General features: G+C 46.9%; 1 protein-coding gene across 1 annotated transcript in view; it reads left to right on the top strand.

Moving 5' to 3' along the window:
- The first annotated feature begins 1,762 nt into the window (after nt 1-1,762).
- si:ch211-117c9.5 (sodium- and chloride-dependent creatine transporter 1) overlaps nt 1,763-22,654 on the top strand; it is a 41,168-nt gene continuing 20,276 nt past the window's right edge. Inside the window, exons 1-3 of the mRNA XM_056274756.1 lie at nt 1,763-2,372; nt 4,178-4,486; nt 22,395-22,526. Of these exons, the coding sequence (XP_056130731.1) occupies nt 2,342-2,372; nt 4,178-4,486; nt 22,395-22,526 (472 nt within the window). The 5' untranslated portion in view covers nt 1,763-2,341. The remainder of the gene's footprint in view (nt 2,373-4,177; nt 4,487-22,394; nt 22,527-22,654) is intronic.

Raw genomic sequence — 22,654 nt, 5'->3', positions numbered from 1 at the left:
TTTGCATTGTTAAAAGTTACTGCATAAAAATTCTGTTGTTACATATATCTGAAAGTTACTGAATACATATTCTGTTTTGTTACATATATCTGAAAGTTACTGAATACATATTCTGTTTTGTTACATATATCTGAAAGGTACTGAATACATATTCTGTTTTGTTACATATATCTGAAAGTTACTGCATAAACATTCTGTTGTTACATATATCTGAAAGTTACTGAATACATATTCTGTTTTGTTACATATATCTGAAAGTTACTGAATACATATTCTGTTTTGTTACATACATCTGAAAGTTACTGCATAAGAACTCTGTTTTGTTAACTATATCTAAGTTACAACTGAAAGCTCTTATTTTTGCCCCAAAGAGTGAATAAATGCTATAACGCAATTTAAAATGCAGTTTCGACTGTTTCTATCAAATTGCAACCCCCCTCCCCCAAGATCAGGTGGAGGGGTCCTCAGGGTAGATCAAAAATACGCAGGGGGTCCAGCACCCCAAAAAGGTTGAGAAGCAGTCTTATTAGTAGTTAACAGTCGTCACCCTCCCCCCGGAAGCGCGCCCTGGCGCTTTGTTATTCCCGCGCTCCGAAGAGACTTCTTAGGATCTGCACACTTCCGGATCCCACCGCTGCCACCAATGTAACCGGTTATTTTCTTGCCCGGTGTGGGATTCGATACAAGGTGTACTGCGCCACAAGGCGACGTCACTAACCGCTCGGCTAAAGGGTCAGACCCGTTAGCTAGGGGCTAACGTGTCTTATTAGTAGTTTACATTATCATTATTCGTTTAAAGAACCTTAATGTACAGAAAAACAACGCTCTAACCTGTGACACAACAATGGACAGTGTTTCAGAGGTCCCCCCTCAATTTCTCGAAGTAGGTTTTCAGGGGGTGCTCCCCCGTGATTCGAACCCAGTCGCTAACAGACCATGGGGGGGGTCGTCGTCTTCTTTTCCTTTTCTTTTTGGTTGTACCGCGCTGCAGGTGGCTTTTGCCTCTTCGTTTTCTCTAACGCGCTGCACACACGCTCCACTTCTCCACACCCATCAATTGCTCAGACTGGGACGATCACACCGGGTGAACTGCACCGCCAGGGCTACAGGGGGCGCTGCTACTACAGACCGACTGCTGGCGTTACATGTTTGGATAATTTTACCTCTACGTTCCTTTTTTTTCCTTGCTCAAAATTAAGAAGAGGAAAAAACAACCCGTGCGCAATTTTGGCACCCCCCTCTGGGGGGCGCCCTATGCGACAGTCTATATCGCCGATAGGAAGCACGCCCCCCACCACCCCCTCGCATACCTGTAGATGTTAGCGGGTCACATCCACTACACCACCTTGTCCATCAAACCGCATCAGCAACCGTTTAATAAACACGTCACGCTAATGTATTCGCCACGACTCTCCATAGTAACCGGTTCATGCGGATACGATACAATGTAGCGCCGCACGAACGACAGCTCGTGAGCTGAAGCCCAGAGGTTGAGCTCGCCCACTCGGCGTGCACCCCGCGCGGGGCGAGCGGGGCCCACATCTGCCGTCGGTACCGCCGGACGCCACAGGCGACGGACGGACGGAACCGCCGCCGCGCGCCTTCATCGGAAGCTTGGCTGCTGATGCTGTGCCGCGCGCACCGACCGCGGGCCAGCCAATGGGGTGGAGGGGAGGGGGCGGGGCGAACGAGGAGGGGGGGGGGCAGCCGCTGCTCCGAAAGCCGGAGTCGGTGAGTGGCTCAGACCCGGCGCGCGCGGCACACGGCATCACCTCGGCTCGCCTCGCGACTGTTTGGGACTCGACGCAACGAGGGGAAGATAAGAGTCGACGACGACGACCGCGAACCTCCTCCGGCGCGTTAACACTTTCCTCTAACTGTCATCCATGAGATTCTTCAGGCTTACCTTCAAGTGCTTTGTCGACTGCTTCTGAATCCCCCCGTCCACGTACCGACCGCGGCGGCGCTTTTTTGGTGTGCGGACACACGCTTGTCTCATCGCGGAGGGATTCCGACGAAACCTGCGTTTAAAAAAAAAAAACCCCCAAAAAAAAGAGAAGAGGAAGAAGAAGAAGAAGAAGAAGACCTAAAATAACAAACCGAAAATACAAACAGAGAGAGAGAGAGAGACAAAGAGACAGAGAGAGAGAGAGATCAAAACTGGAGAACTGCACTCTAGATCACAGCCCCATGCCTGTCAGCCGCTGATAGGCTCCATCAGCCCCGGCTGAACAGGCACGCGCTCGCTAGTCCAGCTTTCCTTTTTTTTAAATTTTTTATTTTTTTTTGGACCAAAATCATAAATTGATAATATTCGAATTATCCCCATATCCCCAACAATATGACGCCAGAGGTGGAGGAGAAAAGCCAAGGTAAGTGTGGTTTGTCACCTGGGTGATGCAGTTGACGAAGGCAAAACTGTGTGTGTGTGCGTGTGCGCGCGCGCGCGTAATTGTTAGTAATCAGTGAGGTAGTAATTACTGTCCACGCTGTTTGAGCCGAGCAGCCTGCCACAAGCGCTGCTTTCTCTTCACAACTGTGCAGAAAGGGGGGGGGGAAAGAAACCCAACCCACTCTGCAGCGGTTTAGCTCGCGTCCTCCACCTTAACTGCGCCTCCTAACAACGGGGAGCTCCAGCCCACTATGAGCTGGGGGGTGGTGGGTATCTCACATGCAGGTTGAGGTGCGCCGACTAAAATCCCTAAAAGTTTGTTGAGAATATGCGTCTCAACACGAGGACTGTATAGGTGTCATACCTACAGACACCCCCCTCCCCTCCCCCTCCCCCCCCCACACACACACCTCAGCTCAACGTTTTCCAGTTTCAGATCAGTGTCGCAAGAATGTGACCACACACCTCTGTCAAGATTAAAATCATTCTGTGTGTGGGTGGGTGGGGGGTGGGGTGGGGGGGGTACAGCATAGCTGGAGTCCCATTCAGAGGAAAGATAAGGAGGTGCTGTAATCTCCCTGGGTCCCCCGGCCGGGCAGCCCGCACCGCTGTAAAAAAAAAATAGCTTCACGTAAAGAGGGTCGTATTGTGTAATACGGTGACACTTCCCGCTTCGCTGGGGAACAGGGTGTGCCAGCGAGCGAGGCACTGGCCAGCCCTCACCTTCCATGTCGCTTCCCCTCCTGCCCGCTGCCGCCTTCTCCCTCCACAGCTCACACGCCCCCCCCCTCCCCCCCCCCCCGGGGCTGCTCGGATCTGGATGGAACTGCCTCGCTTTGCTTCGCTTCTGGGGCACAGCGGGCGACATTGATACCACGGATTGGCGCTAATAAAGTGACAGACACGCGCATGTGTGTGGGTGGGGGTGGGGGGGTGTGTGTGTGGGTGGGGGTGAACTTCCACATTTGGCGGAATTGTGTCAAGATGCATGATGGCGTAAGCGGAAGATGGGCAGGATAAAAGCTTTGCATCTGACAAGAGGAGCTGGACGGATACCTTGGCCTGCCGCCCGCCGTATTGTACTGCAGCACACAAATCACTCTGTCGGAGGGAGGGAGGGAGGGGGGAGAGAGTGGGAGTGCGGGGGGGGGGTGGTGGTGTGGGTGAGTCTCTAAATCAATGACGACAGCACCTCCAGGGGCGATAAAGAAAGAGCCAGATCCAGTGCGTTTCAGATCCTGGCATACAGGGCCGGCGTAGTGAGGGGCAACCCCGCGTCGATACGCCGCCGCCGCCGCCGCCGCCGAGATGCAGCCAAGAGACGGTGGTGAGGTGGTGCCGGGGAAGCGTGGTCGGCCCTGCGAGGCCTCAGCGGAGCGCTACTGAATGCGTAACTAAAGTTGTGTCCTTGAAATGAACCCAAAACACAGCCGCGCGCGCACACTGCGCGTGCTCACAATCCCTCTCATTCATTCTCTCTCCCGCGCCCTCTCGTCGGCCTCCCCTTCAGCGCCGACGTCTGGCGAAGGCGTCTTGACAACAACAGTTTGTAGTGTGTGTGTACGTGTGTGTGTGTTTTCCTTTTTTGCACAAGTGCCGTTCTGTAATCTCGTCGATCGGGGCCCGACGGCTGTTATCCTGCTCGCTGAGATGCGCTCATTCGGTCGACGGGTTCCCGATGCTGCTTTCGCCCAGTCACGCCATCTTGCCGCTGCGGCCGTTCCTCCTTTCCCTCTGCCCTTACTCTTTCTTCTCCGCCCTGCCCCGCACCCCTCCCTTTCCCAGGTGAAATCGGTTTCCCCCAGGCGGAGGCAGGAATCTCCTCCGAGGATGAAGGCGTCGGGGTGGCCCGTCCCCTGGTCCCCGTCCCCGGCGCGGGGGCCGGGTGTGGCGAGGGGGGAGGGGGCGGACCACCCCCCAACCAGGATGGGCTGACGGCGGGGCCGGGCGCCGGAGCTGGCGCCTCAGCGGTACCGGTGGTGGAGAGAGAAACCTGGACCAGGCAGATGGACTTCATCATGTCCTGCGTGGGCTTCGCTGTGGGCCTGGGCAACGTCTGGCGCTTCCCTTACCTCTGCTACAAGAACGGAGGAGGTGAGTTGTGCGGTCATGTGAGTGAGTGTGTGTGTGTGTGTAGACCCACCGTATGCACACACACACACACACACACACACTAACACATAGTTGAACACGCATCGACACACACACAACCGCTGCAGACACACAAAGGGTTAAACCCACTGAGGTGCCCCTTGCTTTTTGAGGCCACGTCCAGAAGTGAGATTCCCGAATCAAAATGGCTGGGCAATGACTCCATATCACTACTGTCTTTCAGTGGCTAGTATCCTATCACGAGACGCAACGAGTAAGTAAAGTAAATGAATGATATTCTAAATCTTTGTAGTTGGTTCCTGGAGCGTCACCTTTAACCCACGTGTCACCGAGACGGAGCTGCAGAAGCTCAAATCCCTCCGTAAACTGAAAATGCTCTGTGCCTAAAACAGAAATCCATTACTTGAGTGAAAGCAACTCGCTCTGGCCTCGTCTCGAGCCCGTGACTCCCAGCGAACTTATTGCCATACGTCTCATCAGTCTCACTCGCCTCTTCCGGCCCGACTAAATAGCACCGAAAGACGGGCGTATTGTTTTTGTACTTTGGGTGTGCACAGGCGGATCTCCGAAAGTTCTGTTCGCCGTGTCCACATGAAAGACTCTGCCAGAAGAAACGATGACCGCTCTGGATTGTGTAAGACAGCGTGGTTGTGTACCGTTCATCTGGAGCCGCCGCTTGTGCCGAGGCCACGTTCCAGAAGGGTCCCTTGTGAGACAGCTGTTGTTAGCTGGTGGTTTTTAAGACAAACGGCTACGTTCTCCAAAATATTACCGGCGTGTCAGCAGGGGGAAACACTGTGACATCATTTCAGCGCTTTCGCAACAATATTACATAATGACATCTGTTCTTTTATTGCTGGATGTGTCTTTTTGGCGGCCCTCTCGCTCTGTTTTCTGCCAGTGGAGCTGAAATATGCCAAGGAAGTGGTTTTTGGTGTCGGATTTTTCTTTTTTTCTTTTCTTACCACTGGGGCGCTTGTCATTGATAGAGAAATGGCAGCGGCGAATGGAGGGAGGAACGAGGCCGGTGGGTGGAGAGACCTAATACCCCGTAGAGGAGAAAGGGGGACGAGGCAAGGCTTGCATGGCTGAAAAAGCCCCCCGTTCCCCACCTCACATGGGGTCGCTGCGTTCACGTTCGCCGCCGGCTCGCCGACACGCCCGCGTTATGAACCGTGCCCCGCGGCGTCGGTTCCATTTTTTTTTTTAGTTCCTCCTCCTCCTCCTCCTCCTCGCGCCTCTACGAGTTCCTGCTCCGTCCGTTCTCCTACTCCACTCCAGCTGCAGCCTTTGGCCTTGACTCTCCTTATCGTCACCCCGCCTACCTTTTTCTTTCTTTGGTCCGTTCGTATCTGACGAGGCTGCTGAAATGAAAGTCAGGCACCGCTGTGTGCATACCTCTCTCCGTTGAGCCCCCACCCTTTCTCCCCGTGTCTTGTGACCTGCGGCTCTGATACCCACCTTCTGGTATCCTGTAACAATGCCCTGCCTCACATGCCCCCCCCCACCCCCACCCGCGAAGCACACAAAGGTGCTTTCTGCCGCTTGGTGCCTGATAAGGGGGCACATGGATCAGTGACACAATAAGCTCCCTGGGACCGTGCCCGTCCTTTTCTTTCCTCCGCGCCGTGGTGGCGGTGGAGGTGGCCGCTCTGACCACGGTGTTTTATACCTTTGCCTGGGCCGAGGGGGTGGAGGGGGGGGGGCACCTTTAGGTCATGCAACAGCGTCAGATAAGAGATAACCCAGCTCTCAAATCCATCTGTTACCGTATTCAGGTAGACAGAGCCAAGGGGGTGGGTGTCGGGGAAAGTAACTCGGCGGCCACATCCCCTCCAAAATGAAATGAACTCTCCGGTGGTCTCCTGTTTTTGCAGCTTCGGCGTTTGGTCCGATGTGTCTGGTTCAGTTGCGATTAGGGAGGATTTACATAAGCCCCACTACAAGACACAATTCTTTACAGACTTGGCCAGTATCTTAGTATGCAGGAGTCCTTTCGACCATCCCTTCCATTCACGCTTCCCACTGCGTCTCTTTCTCTCTCAGGCGAACATTCACAAACGTTTCCATATAAGGCTACAGCTGTCTGCTCCCACTGAACAAGAGCGAGCGAGAGGGAGAGAGCGAGAGGGAGAGGGAGAGTGAATGAGAGAGAAGTCTCATAAAGCAGAAGTGTTGCAGAGACACCGGATCAGAGCCGCCCCGTCTGATCTTTGTCTTCGCTGTTCAGCACCATTGTCATCATTGTTTGTTTTTTGTTTTTTTTTTGTTTTTTTCCCCTCTGGCATCTCCTCCTTCTGGTCCAAGAATTTTTTTTTTCCTCCCCTCCTCTCCTTCTCAGTATTCTCTCCTGCGTCATAACTGGTCACGTGGCAGCTCTCCATCAGTGCGCCCTGTTGGCGTCATCCAGTAATACTTGCTGCATTCAAATTCCTGCAGCTGAATTTAGTGTCGACTGAGAACTCGGGAAGCCTCGTTACTCCCTCCTGTTTTTCCCGTTTTGTCATCTCAGACTTAAGTCTACTTTCATTCGTACATCCGATTTCCCATCAGAGTCGGTTACGCGACTACACAACGAGGGTCCCGAAATGTTAATTGAGAAGCAAGGAATTAGAATAAACGTGACTCACAGGAGTTAGATGTCAGTCATCATTTGTCTTTAATAGGGGACCCTGATTTGTCAAGACAGCAGGGCCTCCTTGACTTTTGCCGTCCTTTTTTACTCTTATTGTTTACTGTGTTATATCTCTATGTCACTCTGTGCTACACGTGCATGCAGCATTCCCTTTCAAGGACTGTACCAGCCACAAACGTACAAACACTTGAGGAATGAGACAATGCATTTATCTCCCACTCCCTCTCTCAATGCGTCACTTATCTGCGGCCTTGTCGCTCCTTTCGCCTTTCTGTCTCGCTTTTGCCGTCTCACTGTCCTTTCTGCCCCGTTCATCGGTTTGTCCATGGGTGAGCGGCTTTATGAGTCACCGCTATTGTCTGTTTTCCCCATGACGCTGCGTGGACTATTTGGCCAGAAATTGTGGTCACTCACTCAGGGATGCAAATTGTGGCCACGCACTCATGGATGGATGACCTGAGAGGGACGCTTAGTCCTACTTTAACGTCACAACGCGTGATGTCAGCCGCCTATAAATAGGGCTGCAGCGCTTCTTTGAGGTCAGTTGCTCCTTGGCCTGCGGAGGAGCCAGCTCGCGACTGACTTGCGCAGCGCAGGTGCGCCGTGGGTCTGGACGGTTTCGTGCCTGTTACAGTTGTCGCCTGTTGACGAAAACATTTAAAATACGGCTTTTGCCTCAGTTGTTGATACAACTTGTCTTTCAAGAGCTAGTTATGACTAATGGCACGAGGACTAATGATGCAAGTGCAAATAATCTAACATACATTAGACTGCAAGGCAAATTTAGTGAATCTGTGACCATCTAAGACAACACCGGGAACCCCACAGGTGCAGTCAAGAACCGGTGGGACCCCCGTGCCACAAAACCAGCTCTGCTCAGTGGAGCCCTGCAGAGAAAATAGACTTCACATGCACACGAGGCGAGGCAGACTTCGACACAGCGTTCACACACAGGGACAACGAAGACGACAGGAGCGATGAGAGTGATGCAGAAGTTGTCATAGCGAAACGAATAGCATAAAAGCACGTTTAAATGAGAACAGCGCAAACGATAGCATGAATCTCCAGGCTGGTGGGACTGTGACCAAGTGAGAACGGGACGCATCACAAAAAGGCTCCGAAGTAATCAGGCAGTCGAGAGAGAGAGAGAGAGAGAGGGAGAGAGAGAGAGAGAGAGAGAGAGAGAGAGAGAGAGAGAGAGAGAGAGAGAGAGAGAGAGAGAGAGAGAGAGAGAGAGAGAGGGAGACAGACAGAGAGAGGAAAAGAGAGTGCGCAGGGGGGGAGGTACAGGTGCACAACATGGGCACTTGTGCTCAGCGATACAAACATAAGGTTAGAATGGTACCATGCATTCAGAGTAATATCATAACATAATATCACAGGTTTTTTGTTGTTTGTTTTTTTTGGTAAACCAATAGCCTTGCATACATGAGTGGCCTCATCATGGGTCGAACAGGGGAGAAAATGTACAATATCGGATATCCAGACATTTTGTGCAATCACCAGAGCGTTGCAGCCAAGTGTATTTTGACAGCATCAATATTTTGCTTTGTTGCTGCTTGTGTCCTTCTTTGCCATCACTTTTTCAATGTCGCAGGGACTGTGAACGAGTAATAAATATTTACCACTAGATGCATTAAAGCAATAGTTGGGGATTTTTGTAGGCTATTCCTGTTTCTCACTCACCGCTAATATTGATCGGTAAAATTAATTTTAGTGGGCATTCTTCCTGCACTTCATACTGGACACATAGTTCCTGCATGCCAGTTACATTGTAACTCAAGTCGACATGGACAACCGGGCGATTATAATTCAGTTCAAAAAATAAATTTACAGTTCACCCAGAAACCACCATAAATCCCTTATTGTTTGCTGGACCTGTGTTTTTTACTGTGCCCAGGCGAGGGATATATATATATATAGCTCAGGTCTTCTACCAGAGGCCGGGGAGTTTGAGGGTTCTGCACAGTATCTTGGCCACTCTCCCAGTTTGGGGGTCACAGCCCCTAGGTGCTCCTATTACCACTGGGACTACTGTGGATTTCGCCTTCCACATCCAATCTAGTTCTTCCCTAGCTAATGCTTTGACCCTCTGGTGTTGTCCCAATTCCTTTCTGAGTTTTGCTCATGTATTGACTCATGTGCCATTCAGCTTAGCTGCTATAATGCCTGACAGGATCTTCCATGTTGTGGAGAGGCAGGTTATCAGCCGGTAGTTTGAAGGTATTGTACCCTAGTGGGGATCCTTCATGATCAGTATTGTTCTCCCTGTGTTAGCCAGCCAGGGTGAGACCCTGATGTTAGCAGCTGGTTCGTTTGTGTTGCCAGGCATTCATGGAGTGTCATTAGCTTCTTCAACCAGTAGGCGTGAATCATGTCAGGGCCTGGTGCAGTCCAGCTCTTCATGTTTGAGACTCGTCATTGGATGTTGGCCACTTGTTCTGGAACATTGCTGTGATCTGCTCTCAGGCTCACCAGCCACTGGGCATTGGTGTTGTGTGATGCCTCCTTTTCCCATATATTATTCCAGTATCACTCAGTCTTTGCTCTGGGTGGGTCTGATGCTTTTCCCTTGTTACTCTGTAGCTGGGAGTACACTTTGAATGGTTCTTTGAGGAACAGGCCATTCATTATTTTGCCTTCTGCTTCTCTAGTTTATCTATTCAGTTTGGCAGCCAGAGCTGTGAGCCTTTGTTTGGCAGTTTCCAGGGCCTCACTCATGAACAGCTTACTGTACTTCATCAATCAGAGCCTGTCTTTTCATCACACCTTTTTGCATCTGTTAACTGGCTAGCATCTCTCTGTGCTGCTTTGATCTTGGCTTCCAGCCTTCACATCCATGGCGGGTACTGTTGGTGACCTGTGTTTTTAATCCTGTACCCAAGCAGCTCCAGGATTACAGTTGCAGTGACATATATATACACACACACACACACACACACACACACACATATATATACACACACACACACACACACACACATATATATATACATATATATATATACATATACATACATACATAGGTCTCTGTTATGGTGATAGTTGAGATGTTGCATAGGGCTGTGTTCACATGTGCAAGCAGGCTTTGTGGTGGTACTTTGTCACTGAGTCGTAGAAGCCGTGCCCGGAGGTTGACTGTCTTTAGTCTGGCCATGATTCTCATTTGAACCTTAGTAGCTTCAGCTGTCATGGCTGGTTGGATTATTTTAGCTGGTTGGGGTCTGTCCTCATGTATCTCCTGCCTACTGGGTGGCCATTCAGGGTGCTGAACTGTATAGTCATCCTGTTGGAGCCTCTCCCATCTCAAGTCATGACAGTAGCTTCCTTCTATTGATGTTCAAGCATTGAGCCAGTAGCTGCTTCTGAGTCAGTGTGGAAGTAGGTCTCCTACTGGGCCACATTCGCTTCATATAGCCCCTCTCCAGGGGTCTGCTGTTATAGTAGCATTCCATCAGTTCCAGGTTCTCGGCCCTTGTCCATGAATGTCTTGTTCCAGTAGCCCATTTCTCATCAGGTTACTCTGGTTCCCCAACACCTGACACGGACCTTGTTAACCGGGGCAACGTCCAAGCCGGTATGACTATTCATGTTACTCTCACTCATATCAGCGGTAGCTAGCTTGTATAGCATTAGGAGTCTAAGCCACGGACTCTTACTGGAGACTTGTCCCAATCGGGGTTTGAACCCCCAATCTCCGGCATGGAAAGCTGATGTTCTTACCTATATAGGCTCTGATCATAGCGGCCCAAGAACGAGCACTCAAGACCAGATCGGTTGAGGCAGGGGTCTACCACACCAGACAAGACCCAAGATGCAGGCTGTGTAGATGCCCCTGAGAAAGTCCAGCACTTAGTAGCAGGGTGTTAAATGCTAGCTGGGAAAGCGTACACTGAAAAGCATAACCAAATGGCTGAGATAGTGTACAGAAATATCTGAACTGAATACAGACTGGAAGTCCCCAAGTCCAAATGGGAGACACTGCCAAAGGCGGTTGAGAATGGCAGAGCTAAGATCCTGTGGAACTTTCAAGTTCTAGACTGATGAGCAGGTGCTGGAAAACCAACCAGACATTGTGGTGCCCAATAAAGAACAGAAGACAGCAGTAGTGATTGATGTAGAAATCCCGAGCGATGGCACCAGAAAGAAAGCGCATGACAAGCTAGAGAAATACCAAGGGCAGAGGGAAGAACTAGATCGGATGTGAAAGGTGAAATCCACAGTAGTCCCCTAGTGGTAATAGGGGCATTAAGGGCTGTGACCCCCAAACTGGGAGAGGGCTCCAGCAGATTCCAGGAACAACATCTGAGGTCTCTGTCCAGAGTGTGGTCCTTGGAATGGCTAAGATACTGCACAGGTCCCTCAAACTCCCAGGCTTCTGGTAGAGGACCTGAGCTTTAGAAAGACACACACCACCCGAAAAGGGGTGGGAGGGAGATTTATATATACATTTAAAACCATGACAAGCCAAACAGGATATATATATATATTGATCTTTAATATATATATTTAAATATACTGAATCAACATTGATATGTATGGAATGACCATTGATATATATATATATTGATGAACATTTGATAAAGAGCTTTGATATATGTGATGAATAATTTATATTTATACAGCGAATGCATAAAAATATTTAAATTGGAAAAAATGATTTGTATATATACTGAATATTTAATTGATGTTGAAAGAAAAAAGTGATGTATATTCTTTGAACTTTGATTTACCGTTAGGCACCACTTTGGTCAACTTGCTGCAATACTTGTTAGCATCCGCCATAGATCCGCAAGTCACCCGGGGGAGCTGTGGTTTTTCGGGATAAAAAGTGCTACGCATTTCTCAACCGATTTCAACGAGTCGTTTTTGTATTCAAGAGTTTATGATCGACGGGGGTTACAAAAAAAAAGTTTTGTCTCCAGTTAATTAGAACCTCGACAGTTAGGCTATAATCGCTGCTAAGTGCTCAAGAGAGGAGTGCGTATCAAAGTTGGGCTTACGTGAACTGAATTACTGGTGTAAAATAATAATGAAAAATAATATAATAACGCCATAATTTCAAGAAATCTTAAATGGCCCTTGAGTGTTGCACAGGATCAGTCTTGTTGTGTTGTTTAGTCTTAATGCTGTTTGCAGTATTTGTAGTGTAATTGCACAATATACACAAAACAAAATTATTATATTTGTTTTTTTATGTATATATATATTTTTCTTTCTTTTTTTAATTTGCACAGTGTTGCAAATTCGTAATTTGATAATAGGCTTTACAATTAAATAAACTGACTTGACTATAATGCCATTATATTATAAAATATTGTCCAATGAACTTAAAAAGGGCCTGACTCAGCACATAAATTGACCAAAGTCAACAACTGTTTGGCTAACCATCACAAAACTTACAGGATATATCCACATAATTACATGAAACATACCCTGAAAGTTTGATTCAAATAGACCTCTAGGTTTGATTTTGATTTTGATTTATTGTTATTTCGCACATGTAAAGAACAAAAAAACAACAAAAAACAGATAAAAACAAAACGACAATAATACAAAATGAAATTCTCATCAAAAACACAAATTAAATATTACATGTTCAAAAAGGAGTAGGAGGAAGTAGACACTTATTTATTCCTACCCCTTCTCCACTGTTCATCAATTAACTCGTAATCTTTATCTTGTATACCATTAATAAACAATTATCCCAATTCTATGTACAACCCAAATATCACCCAGTGTCAGTAATGCAGAACTTAAACAGTTATCACAACCCGTCCTTCTCCCTATACCTCTTAACAATAAGTTTTTGTAAATTTTTTTGTACTTTGCTTGAGTTCCACATCCAAACTATTCCACAAATTCACCCCAAAGATGGAAATGCACATACTCTTCATAACTGTACGAGCAGAGTTCCTTTAAATTAAACTTTTCACTCAAATTATAACCCCCCCTTTCTGTAGAAGAACATCCTTTGTATAGCTATTACCTGGTAGCACATTATTGATTGCTTTATACATTAGTTGTGCTGTGTTAAATTTATGAGATCCGTGAACTTCAAGACACGTGACTTTAAAAATCCTACATTGTAATTATCCTTATGAACCTTTTTTGCTGTATGCATAATGGATGTAGGTTGCTTTTTTTTAGGTGTTTCCTCGTACCACCCACAGTAATTCAGATATGGCAACACAAGTGGACAATATAGTGTGGCGCTACAAATGCAAAAACTCGGCATGGCATAACACAAATCAGACTATATATAAGAATTTACTTGTCCAGTCATTACAGAACTCGCAGGATATGTTTCATAACAATGTTGAACCACGTGTATTTTGAAATCACTCAATAGGGGGCGCCACCAGTTCCGAACACGTGCATGGGCCTGGCACAAATTTGACCATAAATCAATTAAAGTTTTTCCAAACATCCCCAAACTTGGTGGATATTTTTAATGACGCTTTTGAAACATGTCCCCAAAATTCTTTCCAAAAGTGAATGAGCTGTGTTCTAACTTGGGGCACAATAAAAGCTAAAATGATGGGGACATAGACAGAAAAAGCCATTTTCACAACCTTTGGCACATTTCATGTAAATTAAACTATATTGTATTGTGACAACTCCACAAGTATAAATCAAGGAAAACGAGCAAAATCCAAAAACACGAGCTTTTACAGTTCTTTATGATAATTATTTTCCACCGCGTATTCAGTTCACGTGAGCCTAATATTGATACACACTCCTCTCTTGAGTGTCTCCCTGCTTGAAAAACCAGCATAGAGCAGCACAATTTCCATGCTGGCTAGTGCTGGTTTGGTGGTTGTTTAGCTGGTGGACCAGCACGATGAAGTTGGTCCACCAGCAAGCTCTCATTAATGATGCTGGTCCACCAGCATGGTCTTGCTGGTGAAGCTGGGCCATCAGCAGATGAGAGGATGAAGTCCAGAGACGATCAACAAAGACGCCCAGAAGCTGCAGAGGCCTGCTGGATCTCCACGAGTCAGCTGAGAATCCAGAGCCAGAGGACATCACTGAGATGTTACATGATAGACAAGGTAAATGAATTGTATTAATAAGTACAGCTAGTATCTTAGATCAATGGTTCTCAACCTTTTTGAGTCGCGACCCCCCCCCCAATAACACTGATCACTTGAGAGTGTTGGGGGATTACAGTAATATAACACACAAAAGCTACGAAACTCACACAGGAAGACCATTGCTTTGCCCACAGACAAAATAACTAATTCGATTTTGGCTTTAGTGTTTTTAGATTTATTGATAACGGCACCTCTTGTGCTCTCACATTTTGACTCTCAAAAATACACTCAATAAAATCTATTCTAAGGCAAATTATATCACTGGTACAGGTGATGTAATATAAAAACCATTCCCCAGTCTTCTTCTTTCGGTTGCTCCCGTTATGGGACGCCATAGCGGATCATCCATTTCCATCTTCCCGTCCTCTGCACCTTCTTCTGTCACGCCAAGCACCTCCTCCTTCACCACATCCACAAACCTCCTCTTTGGCCTTCCTCTTTTCGTCTTGCCAGGCAGCTCCATCTTCAGCGTCCTTCTCCCAATATACCTAGCATCTCTCATCTGCACATGTCCAAACCATCTCAATCTTGCCTCTCTCGTTCCTAATCCTGTCCTTCTTCATCACTCCCAGCGACATAGCATCTTCAACTCTGCCACCTTTAGCTCTGCCGCCTGTCTTTATGTCAGTGCCACCCTCTCCAAACCGTACAACAGCTGGTCTCACTACCTGGTTTACTACTGGAAACCCTTCCTTTCACTCTTGCTGATACCCTTCTGTCCCAAACCACTCCTGACACTTCTCCACCCACTCCACCCTGCCTGCACTCTCTTCTTCACCTCTCTTCTGCACTCCCTATTACTTTGAACAGTTGACCCTAAGTATTTAAAGTCATCCACCTTCATCAGCTCTACTCCTTGCATCCTCACCATTCTGCTGTCCTCCCTCTCATTCACGCATATACTATATTCCGTCTTGCTTCTACTGACTTTCATTCCTCTTCTCTCCAGTGCATACCTCCACCTCTCCACGCTCTCCTCAATCTGCACCCTACTCTCGCTACAGATCACAATGTCATCCATGGAGACTCCTGCCTGGTCTCGTCCATCAACCTGTCCATCACCATTGCAAACAAGAAAGGGCTCAAAGCCGATCCTTGACGTAATCCCACCTTCACCTTGAATCCATCCATCATGCCTACCGACCACCTCACCACTGTCATACTGCCCTCGTACATATCCTGCACCACTCTTACATACTTCTCTGCCACTTCCAACTTCCTCATACAATACCACACCTCCTCTCTCAGCACCCTGTTATATGCTTTCTCTAAAGCCACAAAGACACAATGTAGCTTCTTCTGATCTTCTGTATGCTTCTCCATCAACATTCTCAATGCAAACATTGCATCTGTGGTGCTCTTTCATGGCATGAAACCATACTGCTGCTTACTAATCATCACCTCTCCTGTTGACCTAGCTTCCACCACTCTTTCTCATAACGTCCCATAACTGGCTGATCAACTTAATACCTCTGTAGTTGCTACAGTTCTGCACATCACCCTTATTCTTGAAAATAAGTACCAGTATGCTTCTTCTCCACTGCTCAGGCATCCTCTCACTTTCCAAGATTGTGTTAAACAATCTAGATAAAAACTTCACTGCCATCTCTCCTGAACATCTCCATGCCTCCACACGTATGTCATCTGGACCAACCGCTTTTCCACTCTTCATCATCTTCATAGCTGCCCTCACTTCATCCTTGCTAATCCACCACACTTCCTAATTCACTATCCCCACATCATCCAACCTTCTCTCTCTCTAATTTTCTTCATTGATCAGCCCCTCAAAGTACTCCTTCCACCTTCTCAACACATTCTCCTCACAGCACATTTCCATCTCTATCCTTCATCACCCTAACCTGCTGCACATCCTTCCCAGCTTGACCCCTTTGTCTAGCCAGTCGGCTCAAGTCTTTTTCCTCCTTCCTTAGTGTCCAGCCGCTCATACAACTCACCATACACCTTTTCCTTTGCCTTCGCCACATCTCGCTTTGTCTAACACCACATCTCCTTTTACTCCTGTCTACTCTCTTCATCTCTCTATCCCACATCTTCTTTGCCAGCCTCTTTCTCTGTGTACCTTCCTGTACTTCCTCATTCCACCACCAAGTCTCCTGGTCTTCCTTCCGCTGTCCAGATGACACACCAAGTACCTTCCTAGTTGTCTCCCTTGCCATTTCTGCAGTAGTTGCCCATCCATTCAGCAACTCTTCACTACCACCCAGTGCCTGTCTTAGCTCCTCCCTGAACTCCACACAACAGTCTTCCTTCTTCAACTCCCACCATTTGATCCTTGGCTCTGCCTTCACTCTCTTCCTCTTCTTCATCCTACACACCACCATCCGATGCTGCCTAGCTACATTCTCCCGTCACCACCTTGCAGTCTCAAATCTCTTTTGGATTGCACCTCCTGCATAAGCTATAGTCCACCTGTGTGCACCTTCCTCCACTCTTATATGTCACCCTGTATTCCTACCTCTTCTTGAAATGTGTATTCACCACAGCCATTTCCATCCTTTTTGCAAAATCCACCACCATGTGTCCTTTGACATTCCTCTCCTTGACACCATACCTACCCATCACCTCCTCAACACCTCCGTTCCCTTCACCAACATGCCCATTGAAGTCCGCTCCAGTCACCACTCTCCTCCTTGGATATACTCTCTACTACTTCATCCAACTCACTCCAGATTTCTTCTTTCTCTTCCATCTCACACCCAACTTGCGGGGCGGGGCATATGCGCTGATAACATTCATCATCAATTTCCAACCTGATACTCATCACTCTGTCCGACACTCTCTTCACCTCCAACACACTCGTGACATACTCTTCCTTCAGGATTACCTGTACCCCATTTCTTCTCGCATCCACACCATGGTAGAAGAGTTTGAACCCACCTCCGATGCTCCTGGCCTTACTCCCCTTCCCCTGGTCTCTTGCACATACAGTATATCCACCTTCCATCTCTCCATCTTATCAGCCAACTCGCTCCCTTTACCAGTGATAGTGCCAACAGTCAAAATTTACGACTCTTAGCTCCCCAATCCTACCCTTCCTCCTCTCCTGCTGCCTCTGGACATGCCTTCCCCCTTTCCTTCTCCTTCGCCAACAGTAGCCTAGTTTCCACCGGCACCCTGCTGGCCAACAGTACTGGTGGCGGTCATTGGTAACGCAGGCCTCGACCAATCAAGTATGGAAATCGGATTTATGAACCACATATTTGATTTGGCAAAGGTTTTCATCGGGGAGACCAAACTGACGCTGGCCAAGAGATTGGCACAACACAGAAGCACTAACACGTCAGGCCAGGACTCTGCAGTCTACAGCCACCTATAGGCCAATGGCCACTCTTTCAAGAATGAGGCTGTGCACATCCTTGATCAGGAGGAACGCTGGTTTGAACGGGAAGTCAAAGAGGCCATCTATGTGAAGACGGAACAACTATCCCAGAACCGGGGGGGCAAAGAGTACGTTTGTCGCCATCTTACAGTGCTGTTATTGCAACTATTCCCCAATCCTTCGTGACTAGTACACATGGCCATTGTAACTCTAGTTAACGGTCACAGCAATCTGCATATGAATCCGATCGTTGTTTTCGGTCATTAAGGGGGATACCTGCAGTCAGTTGAGACTGAAGAGATGAGTGATGAAACATCTCTCTCTAAACGTTGTATGCAGATGAACTGATTCACCTTTCTGTGATTTCCTTATCTGGATAGTTGAGCATGCATAAAGAAACAGTTGTATTGTTTAATCTTCTCAATAAACATCTGATTGCAAAAAAAAAAGACATTCATGTCAGTCATGTGTTTTTCCTTTGCAAAATCTGACAATCTAGTGCCTGGGGTGATGTAAGTGAGTGTCCTTTTGTCACTTACATGTCAACATGGTACTTTGTAACTTACCGTCCCCACATGTATGGAAGTATACTGTTTCTGAAAATATTCCCAAAATTCCATATCAGGCAAAATTATTTCAACAAAAATGTCCTAGTTGCACACCACAAAGTCGCAACACTCAGCATCCACAATGTGAAGCTGTGCCTGGACTTGAAAGTAGTAACCATGGCTCCTGTCCAGTGTAACATCATCCCCATCATTGATAAGGCAGAATCCCTTGTCTCTAGCACATAGGCACAGACTAACCTCATCTTGCTTGCAGTGTGGGCGCTAAAATTTACAGTGAAAATAATAAGGTTACTTTTGTCTGACTTTTTACTTAAGTCACTGATCTACTCCTGTATTTTCACAATGTGTGTCTGGTGTGTGGTGTGTGTCTGTGTGAGAGTCTATAAACGGCCAAACTAAAGCACTTGGGGCCTTGATTCTTTTTGGAGGTTATTGGGGACGATCAGGGGCACCTATGAAAAATAGCAGAAAATTAAAAATGCATAAATATGCAAAATATGCATTTTTCTAAAAATGTCTAAAAACCACTTTTCTCGGCATTTTCAGACGATTCTGAGCATCTTTGATTTTTTTCACCTATATAAAAAAAAAATTCTGGGACTTAGAAATGTTTTGGCATTATGCAAAATATATGCATTTTTGCAAAAATGCACGTATGACCCTAATTTTTTTTGGAGGTGGTAGGTATTGTTCCAGGGAGGACCAGAAAAATAGCAGAAAATTAAAATAATTATAATAATTGGGCATAATTATGCAAAATATGCATTTTCTAAAAATGGCTAAAAACCACTTTTCTCGGCATTTCGGATGATTCTGAGCATTTGAGGGGAGGGAGTTGGAGTGGGGGAGGGGTTTAGGGGCAGGGGGAAGGCGGTTAGCTGGCAGGATGAAGAGGAGGGAGATTTAGACGGGTGGAGAACCAAACCGCTACATTGTAGCGGGGTTCTTCTAGTTGTTATATAAAGACAGATGAGTTTACCTGACGTGTTTCGACTGCCAAGCCCTGCAGTCTTCATCAGAGGTGTTGTTGCCGAAGCTTCCTGTCAGCTTACTTATGTGGACACTTTTTTACTAACCATAAATGGAAAATTGTATTTTGCACAGTTCATCTGTGGGTGTGCACTGGTGACAGATTTAAAACAACAGCTGCAAGTGTAACCGGTTACTTTCTTGCCCGGGGCGGGATTCGATATGGAGTGTACTGCACCACAAGGCGACATCGCTAACCGCTCGGCTAAAGGGTCAGACCCGTTAACTAGGGGCTAACGTGTCTTATTAGTAGTTAACAGTCGTCACCCTCCCCGGAAGCGCGCCCTCGCGCTTTGTTATTCCCGCGCTCCGAAGAGACTTCTGAGGATCTGCACACTTCCGGATCCCGCCGCTGCCACCAATGTAACCGGTTATTTTCTTGCCCGGTGCGGGATTCGATACGAGGTGTACTGCACCGCAAGGCGACATCGATGGTCAGACCCGTTAGCTAGGGGCTAACGTGTCTTATTAGTAGTTTACACAAACAACACCACTAACACTTAAATCGGGGTTAACACTCACACAGAGAGGCGGACGTAAAGAACTGACCCTGCCATGCCACTGCAATAAGCTGCAACGACGTCTCTGTCTTGTTTCGCGAAGATCCATGACATGGGTTCGTCGACCTTTCAACTTAGTGACGTTAACCGTAACGCTAAGGTCGAGAGGCACCGCGGCACCGAATCTCTGTTGTGTGGAAATCGCAGGAAAGTAGAGACGGGCGATTTCTCTCATTTATTCTTCCGTACAAAGTCACCGTCTCGGCAATATGGCGCCGCTCCAACCCGACCTCGCTCGGCCCTCTCGCCTCTCAACCCGGAAACGCTTTCTTAAAGGGCGCGTGTCACCCTGGCGAAAACCAAACGACAGCCATTGTGGAGCACCGAGGCTGAGACCCAGCCGCTACCTAAAAAGTCGTACGCCTCCATACTTTCATTTGTTTTTTCTTGGGCTGTTTCCAAGGGCAACGCGAGGCCGAGCGCCATCTTGCGAGGATCAGAGGCATTGTTCACGTTTGCGTAAACTCTACCTAGCTAACGTTAACGCTATGGATCATTAATCGTTCGTAGCATAGCGAGCTAATTCGGTAATAGCTAGCTCAAATCGTATCCAAGTACAACGTTAGCGTAACCGGTTATTTTCTTGCCCGGTGCGGGATTCGATACGAGTGTACTGCACCACAAGGCGACGTCACTAACCGCTCGGCTAAAGGGTGAGACCCGTTAGCTAGTGGCTAAAGGAGTAGTTTACAACACTAACACCGCCGCAGAAATGTATTTGAACGTGATGGATTTGCGTCTCACTGCTGCAACTCAGGCCTTTGGTTAAGGCCTCTGTGTTCTTTCCTTCGTTTCTCTTCCAAAAAAAAGAGCGTAACCCATTCTCGAGTTTAATCGGTCTTTCGGACTTGGGCCGTTTCAAAGGGCAACATGACGCCAGGCGCCATCTTCCAAGGATCAGAGGCATTGTGACGTCTCGGCCGAAAGACCGAATCGCTCCTCTTCGTAGTGTAAACTACTAATTTAACGTGTCTGAAACTTTAGCCGAGCGGTTAGTGATGTCGCCCTGTGGTGCAACACACGCCGTATCGAATCCCGCACCGGGCAAGAAAATAACCGGTTACAGTATCATAGGGATCACAAACAAAATATCTTCTTATTTTCTGTTTATACCTTTCTCTAGTAATATTGTCTAAAGCGGCACAGTACGGGCAGTCCTGCATCCGGTCCATTCTGTTTCTCGCTTCCTGTTCTCCGTCTGAATTTCACGTGTCGTCGCAATCGCGTGACTACAAACGTCACATCGCCTCGACGGGCCTCCGCAGAGGCTGCAGAAGCGCACAGTTGACCGAAGCAGTGCCTAATGGCAAGTCAAAGTTTCATGTTATATTGTTGCGTTCCAGACAACCCGGAAGTCGAGATTCTCCCACCTCGCACTAGAAAAAATAGGACGGAACGCCTCTCAAAGTCGGAGTTCCTACTTGTAAACTCAGGGCCTGCGACCTCATGGAGAAGTAGTTGTCTGACGTCACACAACAATGGCAGCGCCCGTTGAGGCGCACGGTGTCAATGGTGAACCATCAACTGAAATTGAATTGCTGACAGTTAAATTGTCTGTACACTTGGCATAACAACACCAGTTTGTCCTGGTCTGCCATGCTTTTTGTTTACGTTTGGGGTCGTGCACCTGGAACACTTGGAGGTCGAAAGTTGGAAATTTCAGCTGGGAAAATCCAACCATGGAACGCAGCATAAATATCACTTTTTCATTCAACAGCAATTAAATACTCGTGTGTGTGTGTGTGTTATATATATGTATATATATATATATATGTATATATATATATGTGTGTGTGTGTGTGTGTATGTATGTATGTACATGTATGTATGTATGTATAGCGGTTTTTTGTTTTGTTTTTTCCGGAAACCGTCAATGGTGTTGATAAGAGTGCTCAACTAATGAGGAATGGAATATCTACACACACACATATATATATGTATGTATGTATGTATGTGTGTCTACACACACACACATACATATATACACATACATATATATATACATGTATATGTATATATATATTGTTATGCATTCACTGTATAAATATACATCATTAATCACATATATCAAAGATATTTATCAAATGTTCATTTCATATATATATATATCAATGTTCATATATATATACACACATATTTTTATATAGCGTTTTTTCCCAAAACCGTCAAATGGTGTTATAAGTGCTCAACTAATGAAGAGCGGAATATCAATACGGATGCAGGAAAAAAAAGTGAATGCATAGCAGTACAGGCCTGTTTCATGCATAGAAACTTAGATAAAAAAATACAATTTGGAGATTGGTCTGTAGTTACTTAAGGACAAGGGATCCAAATTAGGTTTTTTTTTAGCAATGGGTGAAGAATAGCATGTTTAAACCTGTCTGGAAAAGAACCAGAGGCCAGAGAATTATTAAAAATTCGCAGAATAAAAGGGCTAATAGTGGAAAACACCTCCTTTAGCAGCTTAGTGGGGATGATGTCTAAGATGCAGGAGGAGGAGTTCATATGGGAGACTGTACTCCCTAACACCGACATTGTAATGGGTTGAAACTGGGTAAAAGAAGCAGAATTAACATGGGGAATGGAGAGAATGCAACATAGTATATACATATATATATGTGGGTGTAGTTGAGTGAGTCTGTGTGTGATACTTGTTGCAGGTGTGTTCCTGATCCCCTACATGCTGATAGTCTTCATCGGGGGCATCCCTGTCTTCTTCCTGGAGATTGCTCTGGGACAGTTTATGAAGCAAGGAGGCGTCTCAGCCTGGAACATTGCACCGCTCTTCAAAGGTACCTCTGTGAAAAAAACAAAGATTCAGTTCATTTCTCACCCATGCCGACATTTTCCTGTTCACTTCTGCTTTCACTTTTCTGCTTGCTTATTAGAAAGAGAGGGTTAAATTTTCCCATCTGACTCC

The sequence above is a fragment of the Lampris incognitus genome, chromosome 2 (genome assembly GCF_029633865.1).
Source record: "Lampris incognitus isolate fLamInc1 chromosome 2, fLamInc1.hap2, whole genome shotgun sequence".
Lineage (NCBI taxonomy): Eukaryota > Metazoa > Chordata > Actinopteri > Lampriformes > Lampridae > Lampris > Lampris incognitus.
This window is presented reverse-complemented; position numbering and strand designations above follow the sequence as displayed.